A 21,818-nucleotide genomic window follows, 5' to 3' on the forward strand; every position below is an offset into this window, starting at 1 on the left:
TTCCTGTTAATACTGTATTTTATTTGTCCTGAGGGATCATATGAAGTATCAGCTGCTCCCTGGCTCCACCCAGCCTCTCTCCTTAACCTGGAAATAAAGCGACGCCTGAATAAAGGAAAATAAATAAATAAGTACGCTGCTGCAGCTGTTTAGACTCCTCATCTTAGCAAAGCTGCTGGGCAGCTATCAGACTTTGGCAGATGTGGTTTGGTTTGATGATCGTTATCCAGGCATCACCGCCTGTTATCGGCTGCAGCTGTCATCCACACCGGGTCGGATGAAGACCCCAACTCCAGTGACCTGGATGTGAAACTCGAGGGGGAAAAGGCCTCGCTTTATTTTGACAGACAGCAACACCCCTGCGATACAAACGGGGATGGTTGCAGCAGCAGCAACAGCAGCAGCAGCAGCAGCGGGGTAGCTAGCTAACTTCAGCCGGCGATTTCACCCGTATATTTCTCCTTAAGAACATATCCACTGTGGGGGGAAAGATGAACGGACTCTGGAGGTGTATTTGTGGCCGGATACAGTAGTTGTCCTGCACTGTGAGTCATGGAAAACAGGTGCCAAGAGGAGCTGGAAATAATGTTGTTATTAGCCAGTTAGCTAACGTTAGCTCAGCTAGCTGTTAGTTAACGTTAACTACATCAAATTAGTGGGCTGAGTTAGCCGAGCTAACTCAGCCCACTAATTTAAATAGGCACGCACAGTATAACAGTTTGTCTGCCTGCCGTTAGCTACTTTGACAGATTTGCTTAAGAAGCAGGTTTTTCAAGTGAAACGTGTCTTTGCTGTCAGTATTTACCTATTTTCTGCTGTCAACTAAGCTAGCTAGCTAACCAGCTGTACCGATCAGCGCTGAGCTACAGTCTGATGTGGTGTCACTGCAATCTGTTGGCTGCAGAAGTCATATTGCAAACATAGCTTCACTGCTGTTTAACTGTCAAGCGGACGACAACCATGGCTCAAGAAGCGTTTCCTCTGCATTTCCTGGTTTGGAACAATCAGTACCTGGAGCTTGATCGAGAGCTGCAGAAGAAAGAGGTGAGCGAGGAGGTTTATTTTGCAGCACACGTGTTTTTTTTAATTTTTATATACAGATGCGTTTGTCAGGTCGCACTGCATTGCGCTGATGCTGCTTGTGTGTTTGGCTCTGCAGCAAGATGTGGAGCGCCTGGATCCGAGGGGGCGCACCCCGCTGGAGCTGGCTGTGTGTCTGGGCCACCTGGAGTCGACCCGGGTGCTGCTCAGGCACTCTGTGGATCCCACACACTGCAACGTGCAGGGCTGGACCAGTGAGTGCTCTGCTGTGAACTGCTCCCAGCTGAACGCCCCCGAGGCTGCTGAGTGAACACAAGGAGCACCCACTGTCATTAAATGTGGATGTGTGTTTCAGTCTTGCAGGAGGCGGTGAGCACCGGGGACCCTGAGCTGGTTCAGCTGGTGCTTCAGTACAGAGACTTCAAGCGTGCCACTGAAAGACTGGCGGGCATCCCAGAGCTGCTCAGCAAACTAAGACAGGTAAAACCGCTTCACAGTCGGCCCCTTCGATTAAAAAGATTTAAGCCTTCAGGTCTTAAACTTTACCTGTTACCTCAACCCTGCCTCAGAGCTTAGGTAAATATTTGCTGAAAAGTTTTTTCTTTTAGTTCAAGGCTGCTGTGTCAATGCATCTTCTTCACAAGCTCAAGTGATCCACAAACATAAGAAGATGGATGTTTTGTTTTTTAATCTAAGTTTTGAAATAAAGTTTCCGCTGTCTCTTCCAGGCACGAGACTTCTATGTGGAGATGAAGTGGGAGTTCACCAGTTGGGGTGAGTGTGTCCCCCCTGAGGTGTTTTCACAGAGGTCAGTTTCAGCACCACACTGGTTGGACAGTCCCCCCCTCCGGCAGCAGCCATCGCTCAGCAGACTTTAAAAGACATGACTGTTTACACCAGTCCTCAAGGCGGGGGACGCTCGTTTCAAAACGTGACCCACTGCAAACCATCAGTACCCTGCCTGGAGCGCTATCTGTAATGTATCTGACAAGGCTGCTCAGTAATGTAATGTGGTTTCCTGTGTTTTGGTTACTTTGTTATTTATATTCTGCAGAAAATGCTCATGTAAACATTTTTGTCATCAGCCAGTGTTTATAGTGAAGATGCGTAATCTTTGTATCATTATAAATGGAGTACTTTGTCTTAAGAGTAATTTTAAGTCATCATGTTTTCTAAATTGTGCTTTTTAAGTATATGTTAAATCAATTCATCTTTAACGGAAATAATACTTTAGTTGCAGCACTATGTAACAAGCTCTATTTAGAAAGTTTTCAGGAGAACTTTTTGCCTCGCCGTCATGTAAATCTGCTTTTCCTTTTCTCTTTCTTTGGTGACCTCGCTCTCTTTGTACCCTGCTTCTAAAATGCTTCCCCTCTTCCTCACAGTGCCCTTGGTGTCGAAGGTGTGTCCCAGCGACGTCTACCGGGTGTGGAAGAGCGGCTCGTGCCTCCGTGTGGACACCACCCTCCTCGGCTTTGAGCACATGACATGGCTGAAAGGACGACGCAGCTATATCTTCAAAGGTGGAGGTGTGTATGCTCCTAGAACAGCATCAGTTGCTGATACAGATGGATGGGTGATGTTGTTATGAAAACTTGACTTGGACCAACACTCAAAAACTCTTTTTCCAATTAGTGAGGAGGCAGGAACATCGTGCTTCGAGTCTCTTATACCAACATTTTCTTGTGGCTAGACCTTAGTTTAGGTTGGTCCTCCCTCTGCCTTTTCTTTTAACCCATGTGCTCGTCTTCTTAGACGACGGGGCCGTGGTGATGGAGGTGGACCACGAGAAGCAAGTGGTGTACACAGAGCCACTCGTGTTGTCTCCCCGTGACGCGCCCTCCCTCCTGGCAGCCATGCAGCCGTCGCAGGAGAACACAGCCCAGAGACTCACGTCGCCCATTGTCTCCACGCACCTCAACACACGCAACATCGCCTTCGAACGGTAACAAACATGTATTGCATAGAGACATACAAACTTAAGTCATTGCATCAAGATTATATTTGAGGCTTTAACATAATTCTCTGTGCCGTGAGCCCTTACTTTGTCTCTTTGCTTGATAAGGAACAAGTCAGGAATCTGGGGCTGGCGTTCTGAGAAGAGTGAGGTGGTCAGTGGGTACGAAGCCAAGGTAAGGGACCGCTGAGCAAAACAAGGTCACATTCAGAAGCATCACAGCTGGCTCAAACCCATATTTCAGAACATTTTGAACTTAGTTTGGTATAATTTTCTGTAATCTAATTTGATCCAATTATCTGCTACCAAGTAGTAGGTTGAATTTTTCAAGAGATAGTTTTATAGTATTGAACAAAAAAGTGTGTGTCGTTATGTCCAGGTTTACAGTGCTACCAATGTGGAGCTGGTGACTCGGTCAAGAACAGAGCATCTATCAGACCAGGATAAGTCAAGGAGCAAAGGTGAACACACACACACACACACATTCTTTCTATAGTTGTGAGGACACATTGACATATTGCATTTCTTCATATACCCTAAGCCTGACCTCAACTTGACTCTAACCTAAACTTTAAAACCAAGTTTTAACCCCCTTACAGCCCTTTGAAGTTGTGAGGACCAGGCAAATTGTCCTCACTACAATCGTTTAAAACCAAATCTGTTCTCATAACTATACAAACACACACACGTCCAGAAACTGGACTGAACTTCTGTAAATTTAAGACTGGAAAATATGCTGTGAAAAAATAGATATAAACTAAGCACAATCGATCACTGTGTTGTTATGTTTGACCTTTGGTACATAGTTTTCTTCAGTGTATTATACTGCTCCAGTGCTCCAGTTGTATCTCCACCTTTTCATATACAGAAAAAACAGAATGAATTTGCCAAGCAGATTAATGATGATGATGTTGATGATGATGATGCATTATTGCCACTCAGGCTCCAAGACTCCTCTGCAATCCTTCCTGGGGATTGCTGAACAACATACAGCTCACAATGGGGTAAGAGTAAAAGCACACTCACTCACTCACTCACTCACACACACACCTCACCTGCCTCTTTCTTTAATGAACTCTGTCACTCTCTCTCTATCTGTTTTTGTCAGAGTAATGTGTCCCAGTGTGCCAGTCCTCACAACCCCACAGCCATCACAGCTGAGGAGTACTTCAACCCAGAGTTCAACCTGAACGGCCGGGACATCGGACGTCCCGTAGAGCTTACCAGCAAAGTCCAGAAGTATGGCGTTGTCATGGAAACATATTAATGTTTATCACTTAAAGCCTTCTTTAATGCAGTGCCCTTGTGACTCTCGTGGTAGAGTGTGTATCATGAAGGCTGAGTCATTCCTGCGGCAGCCTGTGTTTGAATCCAACCTTTGGTGCATGTCATCTCCCACTGGCCTATCAAATAAAGCAGAAAATGCCAAAAAATAATCTACAATAAATAAATGAAAAATATAGCTTGCTGTAAAGCAGAGTGAGGGTTATGCATCTCGTCTCCATCCTCTCCAGGTTTAAAGCGACACTGTGGTTGAGTGAGAGTCACCCTCTGTCCCTAGCCGAGCAGGTGACGCCCATCATCGACCTCATGGCCATCTCCAACGCCCACTTTGCCAAGCTGCGTGACTTTATCACCCTGCGCCTTCCGCCCGGCTTCCCTGTCAAGATAGGTGGGTGCGAGAGGCTTCATACCCACTGTCCACTGGTGCTACAGGAATAAGCAGTCATTTAATAAAACTGCCCGTCTGTCCTCCAGAGATCCCCCTGTTTCACGTGTTGAATGCCAGAGTGACATTCAGCAACCTGTGTGGCTGCGACGAGCCGGTCAGCTCTGTGACGGTTCACACACCCGAGGGCTCCGAGGAAGCTGGTAACTGTTGACTCACACATGCACAATATCATAGTGCAGAATATTGTAGTTACAATATGATTATGTCCTTTAGTTTTTTGGATTGAGAATAAATTGTGCTGCAAACTTCTTAAAAATATAAGGCAGGTACGGTTATTTCCATACCAAAACGCAGGCTTAAAAGTATTATTTGTAATTATACGCCTTTTATTTTGTTGTAACCCATCTTCACCCAGGTCAGTCTCCCCCTCCCTTCCACTGTGAAGTGGACCCCTCAGTTTTTGAGCCCCCCGCAGACTACACCACCCTCGGTCCAGGCCGCAGCGAGCCAATGAGGGACGAGGACGACAACCTGCTGCAGTTCGCCATCCAGCAGAGTCTGCTGGATGCTGGCACAGAGAGTGACCAGGTCAGAGCGAGGGAAATCCCAAAACTCTGATTAATCTCAGAGCTGCATGTCAGACGATGGAAACTGATTCTTCTCCTCTCATCTTTCTTGTCGTCTTGTACAGTGTAACACCTCTTAAGTTTATTAGCTGGCAGAATCAAATACAACCGCTCACTAACATTTTTAAAATTTGTGTTAAAATCAATGCTAGTTTTTAGCTGTGGCAGCAAAGTGTCCCTGTATGTTTCCTTTTCATCTAAAGCCAGTTGTAACACTTATGTGTGCTTTTTAGGTGACCATCTGGGAGGCCCTGACCAACAGCCGCCCGGTGCCCCAGTCTCCACTGTTTGAGGAAGACTCTCAACTGGAGAGGTGAGCTGATCATGTTTCGTTTATCGGCAGGCTTACGCTGCTAAAATTGTAGAGTTAAAAGTATATTAGTTATTTTTTACGCCTTTAACTATAACCTCCAAACCAGAGATTCACAGAAACAGGTAAATATTCTGTATAGATTTTTCAAATCTCTGATATGCAGTTTATCTGTTGAGTAAGTGATATGCCCAACAGGTTGGCCATTATCGGGAATCAATGGATGATGGGAAGGCCAAGAGCTGGTTGGCTCTGCGGAGTCCATCAGTTCCTGATTATGGACATCTCAAAGGGCGTTATCCCACTTACACTATGGTCACTGGCCAAGGAAAAATGAAGACCAACAATTTATAATTTCAGGTTTTGCAGTCAAATTCTTTTTTTTGCAACCAATAAAACATTTCCCTGCTAACACCTTAAGGGTTTGACTAATACCTGGAACAATCATTACCATACCATAAAGTTCTTATGCAATGAAAACATTGTTCACTACTCCAGTAAATAGGATGAACCTTAGACATGAAGTGGCAACTGGAGATATTTCTAGACCGCTCATAGATCCCTTTAGCTTAGCTGTTAGCCAGAGAGTTAGCGTTATGCTAGCTATTTCACAAACAAGCTAAAGGCCATGTGTACTGTTGGCTATAGCCTGAATTAGTGAGTTGAACAGCTTATAGGATGTGATATAATTGCTTCTGTGACACAAAGGCTCAGTGAGTTTAGAGGCTCAGTGCACTTCCATTAGCCTGTGTGTCCTGTGGCGCTCATAGGATGAGGACCTGAAGGAGGACACTGACTGTTGCATTAAACTGTAAACAGAAGATCTGACTGTGTCCCTGTTGCCATGGTCACTCATTTTAGGAACAGGCTAATACTATGTTCATACATTTGGAACAGCGGCAGTTTTACTGGAAGCACTTAATGGATCTCCTTTATCAAATGATGATGGACACCCTGCAGCCAATCAGAATTGAGTATTCACCCAGATTATGCTATAATATGTATTAATTAATTTCCTCATCAGTTCTTATAGTTATTTTCTAAATATTGTACTTTATAATTGAATCACAAATCCTAAATTTAGCAGAGCTTGAACCCAGCCAGGGTTTTTTTTTAAACTAATCTAGGAAATGGAAGGGTCTTTTACAGCTGTGACTGTTTGGCTCATGCCTATTTATTGTTCCGTCTCATTCAGGAAACCTCTGGCTTGTGAAGTAATTTAATTAAACATGTCTAAATCGAGTGCAGTAATTAGCTTTTTCTCTCCACCCTCTCATGGGAACATCAACTCCCCAGTCATCGTGTAATGAAGCCCAGCAGTGAAACCTTCCTGACGAGATGGCCTTCTTTTGTTTAATAATACTTCAGTGTAAGGCCGCATATCCTTATTTCTTTCTTTTCGCAGGGCAATCCAGGAGTCCCTGTCCATCTCACTGGCCAGCAGAGAGGGAGAAGACACGGCCGACCCCAGCCAGCCCTCCTCTGTCTCCCCGTTGGACCCCACCGCCAACTCCCCACTCCCCTACAGCACAGTGACCGATCCGCGGTTGTCGGGACACTTTGGTGTGGCGTCGAGCTTCGACGAGCAGCTGCGTATCGCCATGGAGCTGTCGTGCCGGGAGCAAGAGGAGATAGACAGGTGAGGTGGGAGGAGGAGGTTACGAGCAGCATGACATGTACTAGTTTATCTGAGGCAAAACAGTCCTGTTGGAATCAGCTCGACTTATCAACAAAAGCTTGTTTTAGAGGCCCAGAGGTGGCTTAGTTGAGCCACTTTAGACATCCAAACTTCAGAAGTTTGTTTGTGTCCTGTGGTGAGTAACGGGTGCAGAAATGTCTGTTCATCTGTTCTCCAAATTCCCCCTCTATTCTTCTTCTTCTTAATGTTTGTGCACACGTGGGGGCTGTTGCAGTCTGCTCCTCCATCTCAAACTCACAATAGGGTCTCTGTAGTGGTGTGTCAAAATCTCCCAAATCCAAGGAAAGAATGTCTCAGTGTAATCAGCTATGCCATTGCATTAATACAGAGATGGTGCAACAAAGACAGCTTTCAGACAAGGTTCTGTCATGTGAGTAGAACTTGGATACCTGATGTTTGACAGTCATGTAGTGGAAACCAACGTTGGTTCATCATTATTATTATTATTATCATTATTATTGGCTGCTTGAGAAGAGCTATTAGATTCACTTGTGTAGTTTTGGAAACTTGAAAATGATTTCCCCTCCCTACCAAAATATTGTCAAAACATCTTAGAAATGTGAAAGAATAACATTAAAAAATAGAATAAACCTTCTTTATTTGGAATGAAACTTCAGTTTTGCTGAAGAATCTGAGGTTTTCTGGGAAAGGGACGACATATTCCTGGAAGTAAGAAGTTTAAAGTCCTTGGACTCACTGTTCTGACTGCTTCATTTCTTGTTTTTGTCGTAGGAAGCAGAAGGAGGAAGAGGAGGAGCTGGAGAGGATCCTGCAGCTGTCACTCACCGAGAAGTAATGTCACAACAACAGCAATGGAGCAACGGTCTTCATTGGGGAACAATCTTCTTAATTTATTCAGTTCTATTTTTATTTTTTAAATCCTGAGATGTTAAGTTATTACAGATGTTTTTATTTGTCTTTCACACACGAAGGCTGCTAAAACAGAGTGTAAAGGACCAGAATATTAAAGGGTGAGTGAAACAGGTGGAGGAGGTGGAAACGGATACTCTGTAACACACTACAGTGAAGGAAGAGACAAAAGGGAGAGTCTTTGTTTTTCTTTTTTTTATTGAATATTTTTCATAGTCTTGCTGTCTTTATTGAGTGATGAATGATCCTTAAACTTTAAACCTATAAAATGATCCATGATAATGATGAAAAATAAGAAAATACAATCTTAATGGAATAACATATAAAAATATGATTATAACATTTGAAACATTTATGTTGTCTTACTCATGTGTGAAAAATAAAGAATAATGATCATCCTGGATTTTTTTTATTCAGTGGCTTTGAACAAAGGAACAAACATCAGACTCGCGCGTACGTTCAATTATGTATTTTACAGTTTGACCATTTTTTCATATCAAACATACAATAATCACAAGATGTACAATAAGTGGCTCATTTCTAAATTTTTAAACTATACTTATTGAGCACAAACAGAAAACATGATACAAACTGAGACAAAAAAAACATAGATATCACATGTAGTTGTTAGAGCTGCAATGATTAGAAAAAAAATGAATCTTAACTATTTTGGTAGTCGAATTGTCTTAAGTCTTTTTTTTTTTTTCAAGCAAAAGCACCAACCATTCACCTTCAAGTGAGGATTTACAGATTATCCTTGTCAATCCTTGGTTGGTTGTCAGCAAGTCATAAAGTCATCTGTATCAAAGAGCTCTTAAAGTGTGATTTCGCTTGTCAATTAGATTGGGATGCTAGTCATATGAAAAAATTAGGACACCCTATGAAGCAAGTTCACCCCGAGAGCAGGCCGCAAGATGCTCCAAAACCCCTAAAATGTCATCACGGGACCTACAGCAGGCTCTTGCTACTGTTGATGTGAACGTGCATGCCTCTACACTCAGAAAGAGACTGCGCAAGTTTAACTTTCATTGGAAACCTCTGCTCTCTACGAGAAACATGAAGGCCAGACTGAAGTTTGCCAGAGAGAACGTAGACCGAGACCAGGACTTCTGGAATAATGTTCTTTGGACAGATGAGTCTAAAATTGAATTATTTGGACACCAGAACAGAGGACATGTTTGGTATAAACCAAATACAGCATTCCAGGAAAATAACCTCATACCAACTGAAGCATGGAGGTGGAAGTGTCATGGTTTGGGGATGCTTTGCTGCAGCAGGACCTGGCCAGCTCACCATCATAGAATCCACCATGAATTCAACATGTGAGACCATCTGTAAAAAAATTAAAGCTGAAGCGGAACTTGACCCTGCAACATGTCAACGACCTAAAACATACCAGTAAATGAGATGCTGTGGGGTGTCTTGACACGGGTTGTACATGCAAGAAACCCCTCAAACATCTCATAGCTGAAAGAATTCTGCGTTGAGGAGTGGGGCGAACTTTCCTCAGACTGATGTCAGAGACTGGCAGATGGCTACAAGAAGTCTCACTGAAGTTATTTCAGCCAAAGGGGGTAAGACTAGCTATTAGGGGGTAGGGTGTCCTAACTTTTTCCTTAGTTAGAATATGCATTTTTGTATATCTTTTGTTTAATGAGTAAAACAAGGTAAATTTTTGTTGTTTACCTGCAATTAAATCACTTTCTTTTCCAGAGATAAATAAAAACAAGATTATCGAAAAACACATCGATATGTGAACATTTCTTAACAAAGAACTGAATATTTAATGGGGTGTCCTAAGTTTTTCACATGACTGTATCTCCCTTGTACACAATTAACATATCACTTACAGCTTCATGCATGGATTTGTAAACAATCTCTCATCACAAAAATGATAAAATAATCTTGTATTCTGTGTTAATGTTATACTGTAGCATGTTATCCTGTGAAGATCATGTGTATCCACATAGCAGGGGTCTCAAACTAACAGCTAGATTGCAGACTAAAATATCCTAATCTCATTGAGTTTTCATGAAATAATCTACAAATATTCATTCAAGTCCAATGGTTTTGGTGATCCCTGACTTTCCCTTTAGCAGCACCAAGAAATTGAAATAGAAATTTTTTATTGCGATATTTCATTAACTAGCCAAATGGATGGATTGACGAGACATTTGGGACAGACATTCATGCTCCCTGAAGGTTGAATCTTTACCATTTTGACTGACTTTTCATCCAGTACCATCACAGGGTCAAAATGTTAGATTGTACTAATAATACTGACTTGTGATCAGATATTAGCCAAAGTAATGACATTCCCATCAGCCTCTGCCGTCTTGGCTAATGTTAATTGGCTCATGTTAGCATCCCAACAAGGTAGCTAAACTAAGATGGTGAACCTGGTAAACAACAGCAAGTTGGAGTTAGCATGTTAGCCTTCTGACATTAGCATTCATCTCAAAATACACACCAGTAGCATGGCTGTACACTCTTTTCACATTCAACATGTAGGAAGCTTTATCTAACTCTGCAATATAAACACACAGAGCAGCATCAACAGTTTCTAGGGAGGTGGACAGCTAATTTATTTGTTTTGTTTATTTTTTTGTTGTTAAAACCCCCACATAGATACCAACCTGGCGAGAGCCCCCCCAGATAATTTGAGTTTGAGACTCCTGCTTTAAGAAATTAGAACATTTCTAAACTTGTCCGTTTGTCTGGTGTTTACCAAGCAGTGACAGAACATGTCTTATATTCACTGCATTATCCATCCATTGCATTTAGGTCACAGTGCTGCGCTTGAATGGGACTTACGACTTACTACTACTGATATGATTCTCATATGTGATGACTTCCTCTTCCTCCTTAGTTGCTTTGTCTGTGATTTCCCTCCGTATTTTTAAAACTTCCCGAAACTCTTCATCCAATTTAACTTAAACATACAAAAACATACAAACGTCACTCACTCATTTAGACCGACTTTACTTTCTCATACAAATATGTTGATACAAAACCAAAGCAGCTCTGTTAAGTAGTAATGTTAAGACAAATATTCACACTCATCCTCACCTAGCTTTATTTTGAGATCATGGGGACTGTCATCATCAGGACACAAGTATTCACCCTCCACTGGCTTGGCTGGAGGCGGCAGAAGCTCCTCTTTAGTCTGTGAGCGCAGCATGGGTGCCACTTGTGCCTTGGGTATTGTTTTAGGTGTAGGTGAGGTGATGCTGATGCACTTTGGAGCAGGTGGCACATCTGTTGAATACATACATAAACAGTATCTGTATCTGGTACTGAGCCTGAGGCCATTTGTGACAGCGGTGTCTCTCCTCACCAATGCGAGTGTCGTAGGGCTGAGATACCAAGTAGGGATGAAGACGGTACTCTGTCTTTTCAACAAAGTATTGAAGTACATCATTCAAGGTGGAGACTGTCACCTGGAGAGGAGAGGACACATGAGGAAAAGCAAAGAGGAAGACTGGCAAATGATGTTTGTCACATGTTGCTTGACTTGATTTAGATGTGGGTGGAAGGTTCAAGCATAATAAACGGATTCTGATCCTGATCCTGTTGTGTATTCCAGACAAATGATTACATAAATGTTGTGCCGTTTTAGCACCTTATGTAATCTCAGCACACTTGTCACATGACAACATTTGAATTTTCTTTCACTGTACGCCACAATTAAATGTTGTAAAGCCACAGGACTTACTGCTGTGTCCAGTTCGATGACAAACCCTTTTTTTGTGGGGGTCACTCTGAAGTTCTTCATGACATGCCCACTGACACCAGGAAGAGGATAAAGAACAAGAACTACATTTTATGATACATTTTATATATGAAATCAATCAATCAATCAATCTATCAATCTATCAATCAATATATCTATCTATCTATCTATCTATCTATCTATCTATCTATCTATCTATCTATCTATCTATCTATCTATCTATCTATCTATCTATCAGACCTGGGTGTCACTTGTCTGAGGGTCAGGGCGTAGTTGTTGGTCAGGGTGGATGGGCGGAGGATGATGCCTCCATACTCTGGATTTGCCTCCAACATCTGCTCAGCCTCCTGCCGAGTCACATTAAGGAAACACCTGCAGGAATCAGAGAGAAAATGAAAACTTGCTCATTCCCAGTGAAGGTGATAAAGGTGCAGGTTTGTTGTTTCAGATGTCAAGGGTTCCTGACTGACCTCTGACCCTTTATTAGTGATAAGTGATACTTGGCAGGCAGAAATAGCAGGAAGTGCTTGAGTTCGTCAGAGAGAGGAGGTAACGAGGAGGAGGAGGAGGAGGAAGAATCTGAAAAGGAAATTTTCAGGAGAGAGACTGTCCAACTCACGCAGGAATCTCAGGGGCTGTGGGATCAGGCTCCCCTTTGGCCGGTGGATGGGAAGGGGAGGGGGATGCTGAGAGCAGGAAGGATGGTCGGGGTGGGAGGGCTGGACGCTGCGTGGGCGCATTTCTTCTCCTCTCCTGAGCCAGAACCTCCTGCAGCAGCAACATCTGGCCAGGCAGCAGCTGCAGGTTACTGGGAATCTCTTTCTGCAGGTAAACAGAGCTCGTGTTTTACTCAGTGTTAATACCGCCAATTTGACACAGTTTGGTAACAGGTTAGAAAATACACCTTACTATGCTGTTTTATTTTCTCAGAAATCATGTGTCTGAAAGCCTCATGATCCAAAGTCTGGCCTAATTATTAACCAGGAAACACTTTTTTAATGTTTGTTGCATTTGGCTTTGTGTGCCAAATGGGTGAGGTATTATACACAGCAATGAATTATTTCCAAAAATGGTGCAAAAAACACACATTGATCTATATCCAGTTTTATGTATAGTTACATATATGTTCTTGGAGCTGGTTTGAATCCACACATTAAGGGTTATTTCTTTTTTACGAACTCAAAGCAATATTCGACCTGGTGTTAAGCTTATGTGTGTGTGTGTGTGTGTGTGTGTGTGTGTGTGTGTTTGTGTGTTTGCTTACTTTGATCACAGTCAGGATGTAACCCCTCCACTCCTCTCCTGTGTCAGGATTGTCCATCTGCACAGTCACACAAACAGCAGACAGTTTGGTTATGTGCTGCTTACAAAAAACACAATTTGGGGTCAATGTGATTTTAATTTACTCAAAATTCTGTCCATGTGATGTTTTGACTTTCTTTGTAAATTTGGAAGCTTTTGTGGATTCCTTCCAGTTTTTGGGCTGCGTGGATGTGAGGCTGACTTTTCCCTGAGGAACAGAAAAGAATCTGGGGCACACCTTCAGCTGCACCTCCTCTGTGGGCAGGGTGAGGGTGAAGATAGTTGGCGCCTTTTTCATATATGGACAATCTAACTCCATGGATTTCAGCTCCTCTAGTTCCAGCTTCTCTATGTACTGAAGCAAACAAACATACAAACAAACAAACAAAAAGGTGAGAATTCTCATGTTATCAGACACGAACATGTATTATTTGATCTAAAATAATATTTTTGCTTGTTTTTCTGTTATTATATGATTAACAGAAAAACAAATGTATGCATTTCTATTCTTGGGCAAGCAAAGTTTAATTAATCATGTAAAAATATATTCTTTTAAATCACAATTTTCCTATTAATAAAGTTAAGATAGACGAGCAGGTCAAACAGTTTCTTACTGTATCCTGTGTGTCATCTTTGTACAGAAAGAGCGTGGCTGCACGGAGCTCTCCGTAGTAATTCTTGAAATCCTGAAAATCATAACAGTCATGTTGAATGTTGAACATGTTGAATTTCTGCACTTGACACAGCTATCACATTCAAACATTAAAAAGAGTCACCTTCTCACTGCTGTGTTTCTTCAGCAGGTGTCCAGAGTAGTAGAGAGGCAGAGCCGTGATAGTCGCCCTCCTTTTGTGGACAACTCTGGGGTGTGCAGACATCGTCCAGCTTCTCCTTGCCTGGTTTGGTTCAACTCAGTTGGGTCCTGAGAAAATTTTGTTCCTTGTTGTTTCCTCGTGCAGCTCTCAAAGCAGTGAGAGATTCTTGTTGAGTCTTAAGTATATCTATTACGATTACTGATCTATAAAGATGTGCTGATAAGCTTTCCTCTCCCTTCAGTGCTGTTTTGACCCCAATGAGGAAACACTGTAGTGATTTTTAAAGGAGGAAGCAGGTAGAATATCCCAAATGAAAAATCCACTCCTGTACTTTGAACCTGGGCATAAAGACAAGTTTACACCACACACTAAAAAGCAATGAGTCATGCAAGAATGCATCTGCACAACCCCCCCCCCCCCCCCCCCCCCCCCCCCCACACACACACACACACACACACACACACACACACAGTGCCATAAAAAGGTTCAGTTTGTATTTATTGTACTCTTGATGTGATTGTGGAGACATTAATAAAAGAAAATAGATGAAAGAATTAAATGAAATGAACATTACTGACAATAAATACATGAAGATAAAGTCTATAAAGTCAGCATGTATAAATCTGAAGCCTACATGAATAATTTCATGATTATTGTAAATTCTCCCTGCAAACATTTATAGATACAGTATGTATGTATTTATAAAAAGATGAAAGGGTGTTTTTAACACCTGACTAGTTAACTAGTTAATATTTCTCTATTTTATAGTGGTACCATGTAGTTTTTGTCACAAGTGACAGATATGTTAGTAGCTAAAACTTTTTAAACGTATTATTATTATTGTTGTTGTTGTTATTGTTATTCTTCTATTTTCTACACTGATATAGTTGTTCTGATGTATCCACATTTATAAATAGTAGCTGTAGGTTTATAGTAGACTGATATTAGTAATGGTACAGTCAGTCCAATCCCAGTTTAGTGTTTGTGGTTGATTCTTATTGGTCCTAAACCACCAAAAGGCTCACAATGATAATAACATCAGCTGAAGCATCTAAAAACTCTGTCAGATTATTAGTGTCAGCACCGCCCTCTGCTGCCTGCTCACACTCCCTGCAGATGCTGATGATGTGAGCCAGACGGTGGTGAACACATCTTGGGTGCTGGGTGATCAACACTGTGGAGAAAGATCATCAATTATGATGATGATGATGATGAAGCCCCTCTGGTTGTTGAGACAGCAGGCATTGTAATGTAATGACTGTGTGTCCTCTGGGTGCCCACAGTGAAACCCACTGATCAGAATTGTAATATTGATTGAAAGTAGCCAATGCACCTTTATTTACCTACAAACAGGAATAAAACACATAAAATAGGCCTGCATGTAAGTATTTAACAATATTGGATACGATGTTGGATTTACAGTATGTGTTCTTTCTCTTGTAATATTTCCCATAATGTATTGTAAAATAAAAGAGGGAAAACAGTGAGGCAAGATGGTTTACCAATTCATCTGTGTCCATAATTTTTAATGTTTGATGTTAACCTGCCTTTTAAGAATTCTACAAAATAGTTAGCAATGAAAACTGTTGACAGGTTGTTTTCATGTGTAACATTCATCGTTGCAACCAAAAACAGAATTTAAATGTGTTTTCTACCTGTGACATTGCATGTTAGTTTCAGATTTATTATACACTTTTTAATGCTCATGTTGAATCACAGAACACAACCTGAGGCCTTCGGTTGGCTCCCTGCTGACTTTGTTTTCAGGACTCTAGACCAAAAATAAGAGCTCTGTTTTGGGTTGCCTGGTTTTGCTCTGTGTCACTTTAATCCAGCAACCACGGCTTGTCTCGTGATGCCCACTGGAGAAGTGGCTGCACAAAACTAATGCCTAGAAACATCTCATTACTGGGAGACTGCTGCAGGGTGAGAAGCCGGTTAAGACTTGTTTGTAAAAGTGAATCAGAGTCATGTCTCCTGTGTTAACCAATTGTCCTCATGAGCTGCGGCTTGAAAGTTTCAGCTCTGTGCAAACTTGCTGATATTGTTGCCTATAACCAGGCAAGTGACTGCCCCCTACTGATACAGGCCTCTAATACATGTCCAGATTGTCATTCTCTGTCTCCATACTGTAATTTAACTCCTGCCACTTCTGTCTATTCTGTATATATGACACCTACTGCAGGTCTGTCCATCCTGGAAGAGGATTACCTCCTTTTGTTCATTTTATTTTATCATTAAAGTTTTTTCTCATTCAAATTTAGACTCGAGGGAGCAAGGGCGTTGTATGTTGAACAGACTGTCTGTGAAAAAAATGTAGATTTTGGGCTTCAGAGGAAAAATGATTTGACTTGACATGTGCGATAATGCGAGATAATCTGCGATAAATTATATCTCATATTTTATCGTATCATATCTTTGAATTTAAAGACAAATGCACACAGATTTTGTGCAAAACTGCTGAAATTTGAACATCTACAACACAAACAAATCCCAACAGTCGCCCACACAAGTACTTGTGAATGTACAACATGCATGCTGCTGTGTGTCTGTGGGTGTGTGCATGTGCTTCAAATGAAGAAACACAGTGAAAATATTTACCACCTCCTCTACATGCCTCCTTCAGACCGATGACCACCTCTGGCCACTTTCTCAGCTGTGTTCTCTGACCCTGCTGGTCCCTCTGGCATCTCCCATGTCCTCCTTTAATTCGTCACGCTGGAGCGCAGGCCAAGGGACACTCTCTGAGGAGAGCAAACATTCACTGTTCTCCATCATGAGGCGTCTAATGATGCTCCCTTAAACCAGTCTCAGCCACTGAGGACGACATGGCCACAGGGGTGATGGGGATGGGGGATAATATGTTGGACTGATGAAGCTCTGTTAAGCCCCTGAAACAGCAGCATGTCTGTGCTCTTTGACTCCAAAGTTATGTAAATAAAACATGAAGATATGAGGAGGGTGAGGTCATTTCAGTTTTATTTCAACATGTTTGTAATTATGATTTAGGTTAACTCGATGTCTGTCATGTTGTAATAATTACAATTACATCCAATCCGGTTTTGAAATCTTCTTCCTGTCTTTGGGACTTATTTTCTTTCTTCTGAGGGCTTTCAGCTGTAATGACACAGAGGCCCTAAAGAAGAGGACAGATGAGAGAAAATCCTTTGAGAAATGCATTAAAGCTGAGGTCACATTAGACATAAGTATTCTGATGCAGACTGACCGAGGAGGTCTGGATTATGGTTGGCTGGCAGGCCGGGGTAAAAGGCGAGTCTGGAGAGAGAGGTCAGACAGGGGTCAGACCATCCCCAGGCGTCATTACAGGGACACTGCTGGTCGTGGTAGACGCCACGGGAGACTTCCACTCCTGCAAAACAAAAGAGCTTCTGTCCAGATTCCCTTTTATTTCTCTTCCTCCCCTCACCCCCCTACTGAGATCGTCCCTTCTTCTAATTAGTAGAATGACAAAAAACATGCATGTGCATGCTGTAAGTATACACATCTGTCTGTGCAATCTCCCTCTCTAATGGTTGCAGTGATGGAAGAGTGGAGGTGTAAGTGGGCCTGTAATGAGAGGCTGAGGTGAGGGGGAGGTGTGGAGGAGCAGAGGGCCTGCTGGCTCAGAGGCCTGGGACGGCGAGGTGGGTCTCCTGCTGCGGAGGTTGTGTCAACCAGAGTAATATTAACACAGGACCACCAGCTTTACTCATCAGTCTGCTGTGTGGTCTGGTACCACAGAGAATCGACTGTAATCTCTGCTCTGTAATCTACACACCATGTTTTATCTAGTCTGGAGTCCTGCATTTGGTTTTGTTGCCAGTGGAGAAAGGTTATTTCTTTTTTGCAACAATTTGAAACAAATGGTTTCAGAAATGCTGTTGCATCAGTGCTTCATAATTTTCTTGATTTGAGTCGAGTGTTTTTTTGTGCTTTAGAAAATTCCTGAAAACAATGAAACAAAACACATGTAGAATCACTGACTTCACCCATAGGATTTCTGAGGTTTAGAAAATCGAATAAGATCGTATGAGTATAAAAAAGTATGAAGCTAACCTTTAAAGTCACAGTGAAGTGTCTTAAAGATCTTTTCCACTAGCCCCTACATGCCTGCTCTGAGAAAACTGTGCAGTAGTTGTGTCCAACATACTCATTTATTTTATCAACTTGAGTCAGTGCTGCGATCACACAAGAAATGTGACATGATTAATTATACCACACTCAAATATGTTTGTCTGTATAACAAATGTGCTTGATTTCACTAATCAGTATATGACAAATACAGAGGATCTGCAAGCAGCAGAAGAAAATTCAACCAAATTGTGGAAAAAGTAAAGACAACATGCAAAACAAACATGAATAAAGTGTTAAATCTCACTTTGTTAAATTTCCAAATTTGAAAGAGGCAGTAGCATTAAAGTCTCAGTTAGACTAACAATAGCATCTTTCTCTGTTACTACATAAAAATGAATTGGTTTGCTGTAATCCACTGTCCAAATACTATGAAGAAAAGTATATTTACATACTGTAAAAAAAATGGTAGCTGGTCATTGAGACAGAAGTTGTGGCTGCATTTAAGTTAATGGAACGATCTTTCTATTTACAAAACAGCTAAATGAAATTCAGCCTTCATTAATTTTATTATTTTACACCTGTGATTTTCCTACTGCTACATGTCAAGCTGAAACACACATACTCATACACACAGACACTGTCATTTAACATTTTCATGTAAACCTGAAAATAATCAGAAAGTTTGAGGATTCAGAAATATTTGAAAATAAGAGAAGATATTTAAGATTCCCTTCCCCTGAAGCAAGAACACTCACTCTGATCAACTTTCCCTTTTGTACAAAGGAGTTAAGTTGGTCAGTGGCACATATTTGCTCAAAAGTGAGAAATAGTTCAGAATGTGAAATATTTCTTCATTTTACATGTCATAAACGCCTTGTGTTTTTAAAAGTCTCTGAATCCTCAAACATTTGGATTATTTATTTCCAGCTTTCGGTGAAACTATGCACTAATCATGCCCACAGACCTTCTTTATCTTTGCTGCTGCATTTCCTGATTCCCAGAATTCCACTGATGGAATAGGTGGTCTCAGAGGAATAGGCTGTTCCCACGGCAACGGACGATGCTGGTGACACTGCAGGGTCAAAGGTCAGAGTCAAGGAAACAATAGAGAGGGACGGATGGATCAACAGAGAGTGAAAGGGACAGAAAATCTTACCAACTTTGCAAGAGTCCGACTGGACTTTGTTTCTGATGATCCTGTAAAGACAGAATTAACTCACTCAATGTTCAGTTTTCAGCCTCTGTGTCGCAACACACGAGTCCATCCGTACCTGTTGATGGAGCTGATGCTGGGCACGCTGTCCCGGTCACACACTCGCTCCAGCAGCAGCCTGTCTTGGATCTCCCAGGCGAACATGATGGGGTTGGTGTGTTTCAGATGCAGGATCGTTTGCACAACTCTGGGAGTGGCCACTTTGGGCTTAGAGCCCCCGATCACTCCTGGTCTGATGCTCCCTGTCTCATTGTACCTAAATTCACAACATTGATATCAGTCAGACTCAGGATGGCTGACATTCATAAAAGCTCAATAAATATACATATGTGAGTTGGAATAAAGAACTGCTATAGATTCCACTAGGTCTTCTTTTTAATTTACAGGGTTCACAAAAAGTTAGGGATATTCGACTTTCAGGTGAAATTTATGGAAAATGTAAAAAGTTAATGCTACAGTGATATTATATCATGAAAGTAGGACATTTAAGTATCAGCATGCAATGGTAGTTTCTTCATCTTAAACAGTTTATTGAAAGAAAATCTAACAACAGTGGAGGGTAAACGAGGGTAAACGTAAAATTGGGATGTGGCCAAAGGACGTCCACTCCTCTCCTTTCTGTGACTCTTCCAGTCTCTGTATCTCTGTTGCAACCTGCTGATGACACTCTGTGACCCTCTAAGCTCAGTGGACACTTCTGCCTGAGGACCTGTTTGAACCCTCCAGTGTTGAGATGCTGCTGATCAATAGTTAGGTGTCGTCTTGGTCTCATGATGTCAGAATGTGAACAGCACGATGAGGACTGTTAAAATACCAATTCTAACTGAACCAGGAAACGTATTGGTGGTGGTTCATCCTGAAATTTCACCTGAAAGCCGAATATCCCTAACTTTTTAAGTATTGTAAAAAAAAAGAAAAAAATACATTACATTCTGAATAACACATCCCAGGACGGCCATGAAAAGAAACATAATGCACTTTTAGGATGTGGGTGGTTTTCGTGTGTGAACATTGTACCACTTGTTGCTTTGTTTTGTCAAGTATTATACAATTATCAATTATATTATTATCAATTATAGTATATATCAATTATAGTATTATCATTATCATTACAAGCAGCACCACTGTCACCCAGAATCTGCTTCATGACAGACAGTTCTGTCTATGAGTTAATGAATTCGTAAATAGGCTAAATAAGTAACGAAGCAGGATCCCCTTACCTGGCTAGTATTTTGCTGACACAGCCGTGACTGACGCGCAGGCGGCGGGAGATCTCGCCGGGACGCACGCCCCGCTGAGCGAGCTCCACCATGCGCTGCCGCACCACCTGCGGCAGCGGGCGCCCGTTAATGAAGACACCGCCGAGCTGGTTCACCCCGCCGTGCCCTGCGCACCGGAGCGGATCAGTGAGACACGAACACGAAAAGGCTACACACACATGTAAGAATATAACTTACCGGTGGCACCTCATAGATTTAATGTGAGAAGAAACGTGGTTACTCACTGTGCGTAACGGTGAGCGGCACCTGTCCAAAGCGCACGTCCATCACAGACGGTCTGACTCTAAGACGTCTCCAGCCTCACTCGACTTCAGGACGGCACATTGCTCGCTCATTCAAGGTTTAAGAGAGCACTGTTCAGATTTTGTGCAGTGTGTTTTTGTCTAAGCAGTGGCTGCAGTCCGCGTTCAGCACCTGAGCCTGGTAGGCGGTATGAGCCTTTGGCAGGACGCGCACGCACGGGTGTACGCGCTCTATTACCTGTTTGCGTTAAAGCGTCAGAGCTGTGGCCACGACTTTAGAAATCAGAAAAAAAAAAAACAGAAGTAATGTTGAGCCCAGGTCATCTTATACAAGCGCCTCCAGACACCGCAAGTTTTCATTCAGTTGGCTGTTCAGTGATATACATTTGATTGTCCAATGTGATGGTCTACTAAGTCATCAATAAACTTAAATGTGTTAAAAGTTTGATGAGCATCTCTACTGTGGAAGCCCAGCACCATAGCCCTTTAAACCCATTTCACTTACGTCGTCGTAGTAATATAAATATAGTCTAAAAGGCTGGAATCGGCCCATAAAATATCCACCGTGCGTTAGGTTTTAAAATGCACAATATCATTTTGAAGTTCTTACATTTATTGAGTGATTCCATTTGTTTATATTGCCACATTATATACTTCAGAGTTAAATATCGTACTTTTCACTCCTCCATATTTATCTGACTGCTAAAGTTATCGATTAATTTGCTACCAGATTGGAAGTCGTTGCTATGGGAACAACAAGCTGTTGCCAGCAAACACAACAACAAAATAAACTTACACCGTGTCTTACAGCAAGTGAGCGAGACATTAATAATGGAAATATAACAAAACAGTGTACCATCTTATATTGCAAACGATAAAGTATATGCATTAACAATTCTAATCCAGGGCTTTCCAGAGTGTAATTATTACCAATCTCCATGTTTATCTAACTCCGGGGGCAGTTTTGGTTGTCCAACGTTTTAA

At 41.9% G+C, this 21,818-nt stretch overlaps 3 protein-coding genes across 4 annotated transcripts; 1 reads left to right on the plus strand and 2 right to left on the minus strand.

Annotated features, from left to right (window-relative positions):
• Nucleotides 1–142: 142 nt before the first annotated feature.
• ankrd13d (ankyrin repeat domain 13 family, member D) lies at nt 143–8,544 on the plus strand. Its single transcript, XM_070836369.1, has 16 exons — nt 143–1,044; nt 1,160–1,295; nt 1,397–1,521; nt 1,770–1,815; nt 2,427–2,570; nt 2,797–2,986; nt 3,107–3,173; nt 3,378–3,459; nt 3,941–4,002; nt 4,107–4,237; nt 4,513–4,670; nt 4,757–4,870; nt 5,086–5,258; nt 5,530–5,609; nt 7,012–7,245; nt 8,038–8,544. The coding sequence occupies exons 1-16, from the start codon at nt 961–963 to the stop codon at nt 8,099–8,101; spliced, it is 1,890 nt and encodes a 629-aa protein (XP_070692470.1). The 5' UTR covers nt 143–960; the 3' UTR covers nt 8,102–8,544.
• Nucleotides 8,545–10,883: 2,339 nt separating this feature from the next.
• Nucleotides 10,884–14,282, minus strand: LOC139207364 (signal-transducing adaptor protein 1-like). 2 transcript variants are annotated; one of them, XM_070837064.1, is made up of 10 exons: nt 13,987–14,282; nt 13,825–13,896; nt 13,449–13,565; nt 13,173–13,229; nt 12,528–12,730; nt 12,149–12,280; nt 11,891–11,960; nt 11,513–11,615; nt 11,245–11,433; nt 10,884–11,107 (listed from the first exon to the last, which is right to left on the minus strand). In XM_070837064.1, the coding sequence occupies exons 1-10, from the start codon at nt 14,086–14,088 to the stop codon at nt 10,986–10,988; spliced, it is 1,167 nt and encodes a 388-aa protein (XP_070693165.1). In that variant the 5' UTR covers nt 14,089–14,282; the 3' UTR covers nt 10,884–10,985. The 2 variants fall into 2 exon arrangements, with proteins under 2 accessions (XP_070693165.1, XP_070693166.1); XM_070837065.1 differs by having other exon boundaries at nt 11,017–11,107; nt 11,235–11,433.
• Nucleotides 14,283–17,084: 2,802 nt separating this feature from the next.
• LOC139206803 (paired box protein Pax-5-like) lies at nt 17,085–20,859 on the minus strand. Its single transcript, XM_070836405.1, has 6 exons — nt 20,817–20,859; nt 20,533–20,698; nt 19,371–19,568; nt 19,256–19,296; nt 19,064–19,171; nt 17,085–17,395 (listed from the first exon to the last, which is right to left on the minus strand). The coding sequence occupies exons 1-6, from the start codon at nt 20,857–20,859 to the stop codon at nt 17,217–17,219; spliced, it is 735 nt and encodes a 244-aa protein (XP_070692506.1). The 3' UTR covers nt 17,085–17,216.
• Between the last annotated feature and the right edge of the window lie 959 nt (nt 20,860–21,818).

This window comes from Pempheris klunzingeri, chromosome 9, assembly GCF_042242105.1.
Source record: "Pempheris klunzingeri isolate RE-2024b chromosome 9, fPemKlu1.hap1, whole genome shotgun sequence".
NCBI lineage: Eukaryota > Metazoa > Chordata > Actinopteri > Acropomatiformes > Pempheridae > Pempheris > Pempheris klunzingeri.

Bases quoted from the DNA above. Each gene is read 5' to 3' on its own strand.
- ankrd13d (XM_070836369.1), top strand. From the start codon at position 961: ATGGCTCAAGAAGCGTTTCCTCTGCATTTCCTGGTTTGGAACAATCAG. The intron at 1,816-2,426 runs GTGAGTGTGTCC...TCTTCCTCACAG, and splicing joins GTGGGAGTTCACCAGTTGGG to TGCCCTTGGTGTCGAAGGTG. The intron at 4,871-5,085 runs GTAACTGTTGAC...ATCTTCACCCAG, and splicing joins CGAGGGCTCCGAGGAAGCTG to GTCAGTCTCCCCCTCCCTTC.
- LOC139207364 (XM_070837064.1), bottom strand. From the start codon at position 14,088: ATGTCTGCACACCCCAGAGTTGTCCACAAAAGGAGGGCGACTATCACG. The intron at 13,566-13,824 runs GTAAGAAACTGT...TGTTTGCTTCAG, and splicing joins AAGATGACACACAGGATACA to TACATAGAGAAGCTGGAACT. The intron at 13,230-13,448 runs GTGTGCCCCAGA...GTGACTGTGCAG, and splicing joins CAGAGGAGGTGCAGCTGAAG to ATGGACAATCCTGACACAGG.
- LOC139206803 (XM_070836405.1), bottom strand. From the start codon at position 20,859: ATGGACGTGCGCTTTGGACAGGTGCCGCTCACCGTTACGCACA. The intron at 20,699-20,816 runs GTGAGTAACCAC...TCCGGTGCGCAG, and splicing joins GCCGCTCACCGTTACGCACA to GGCACGGCGGGGTGAACCAG. The intron at 19,172-19,255 runs GTAAGATTTTCT...TTGACCCTGCAG, and splicing joins GTCGGACTCTTGCAAAGTTG to TGTCACCAGCATCGTCCGTT.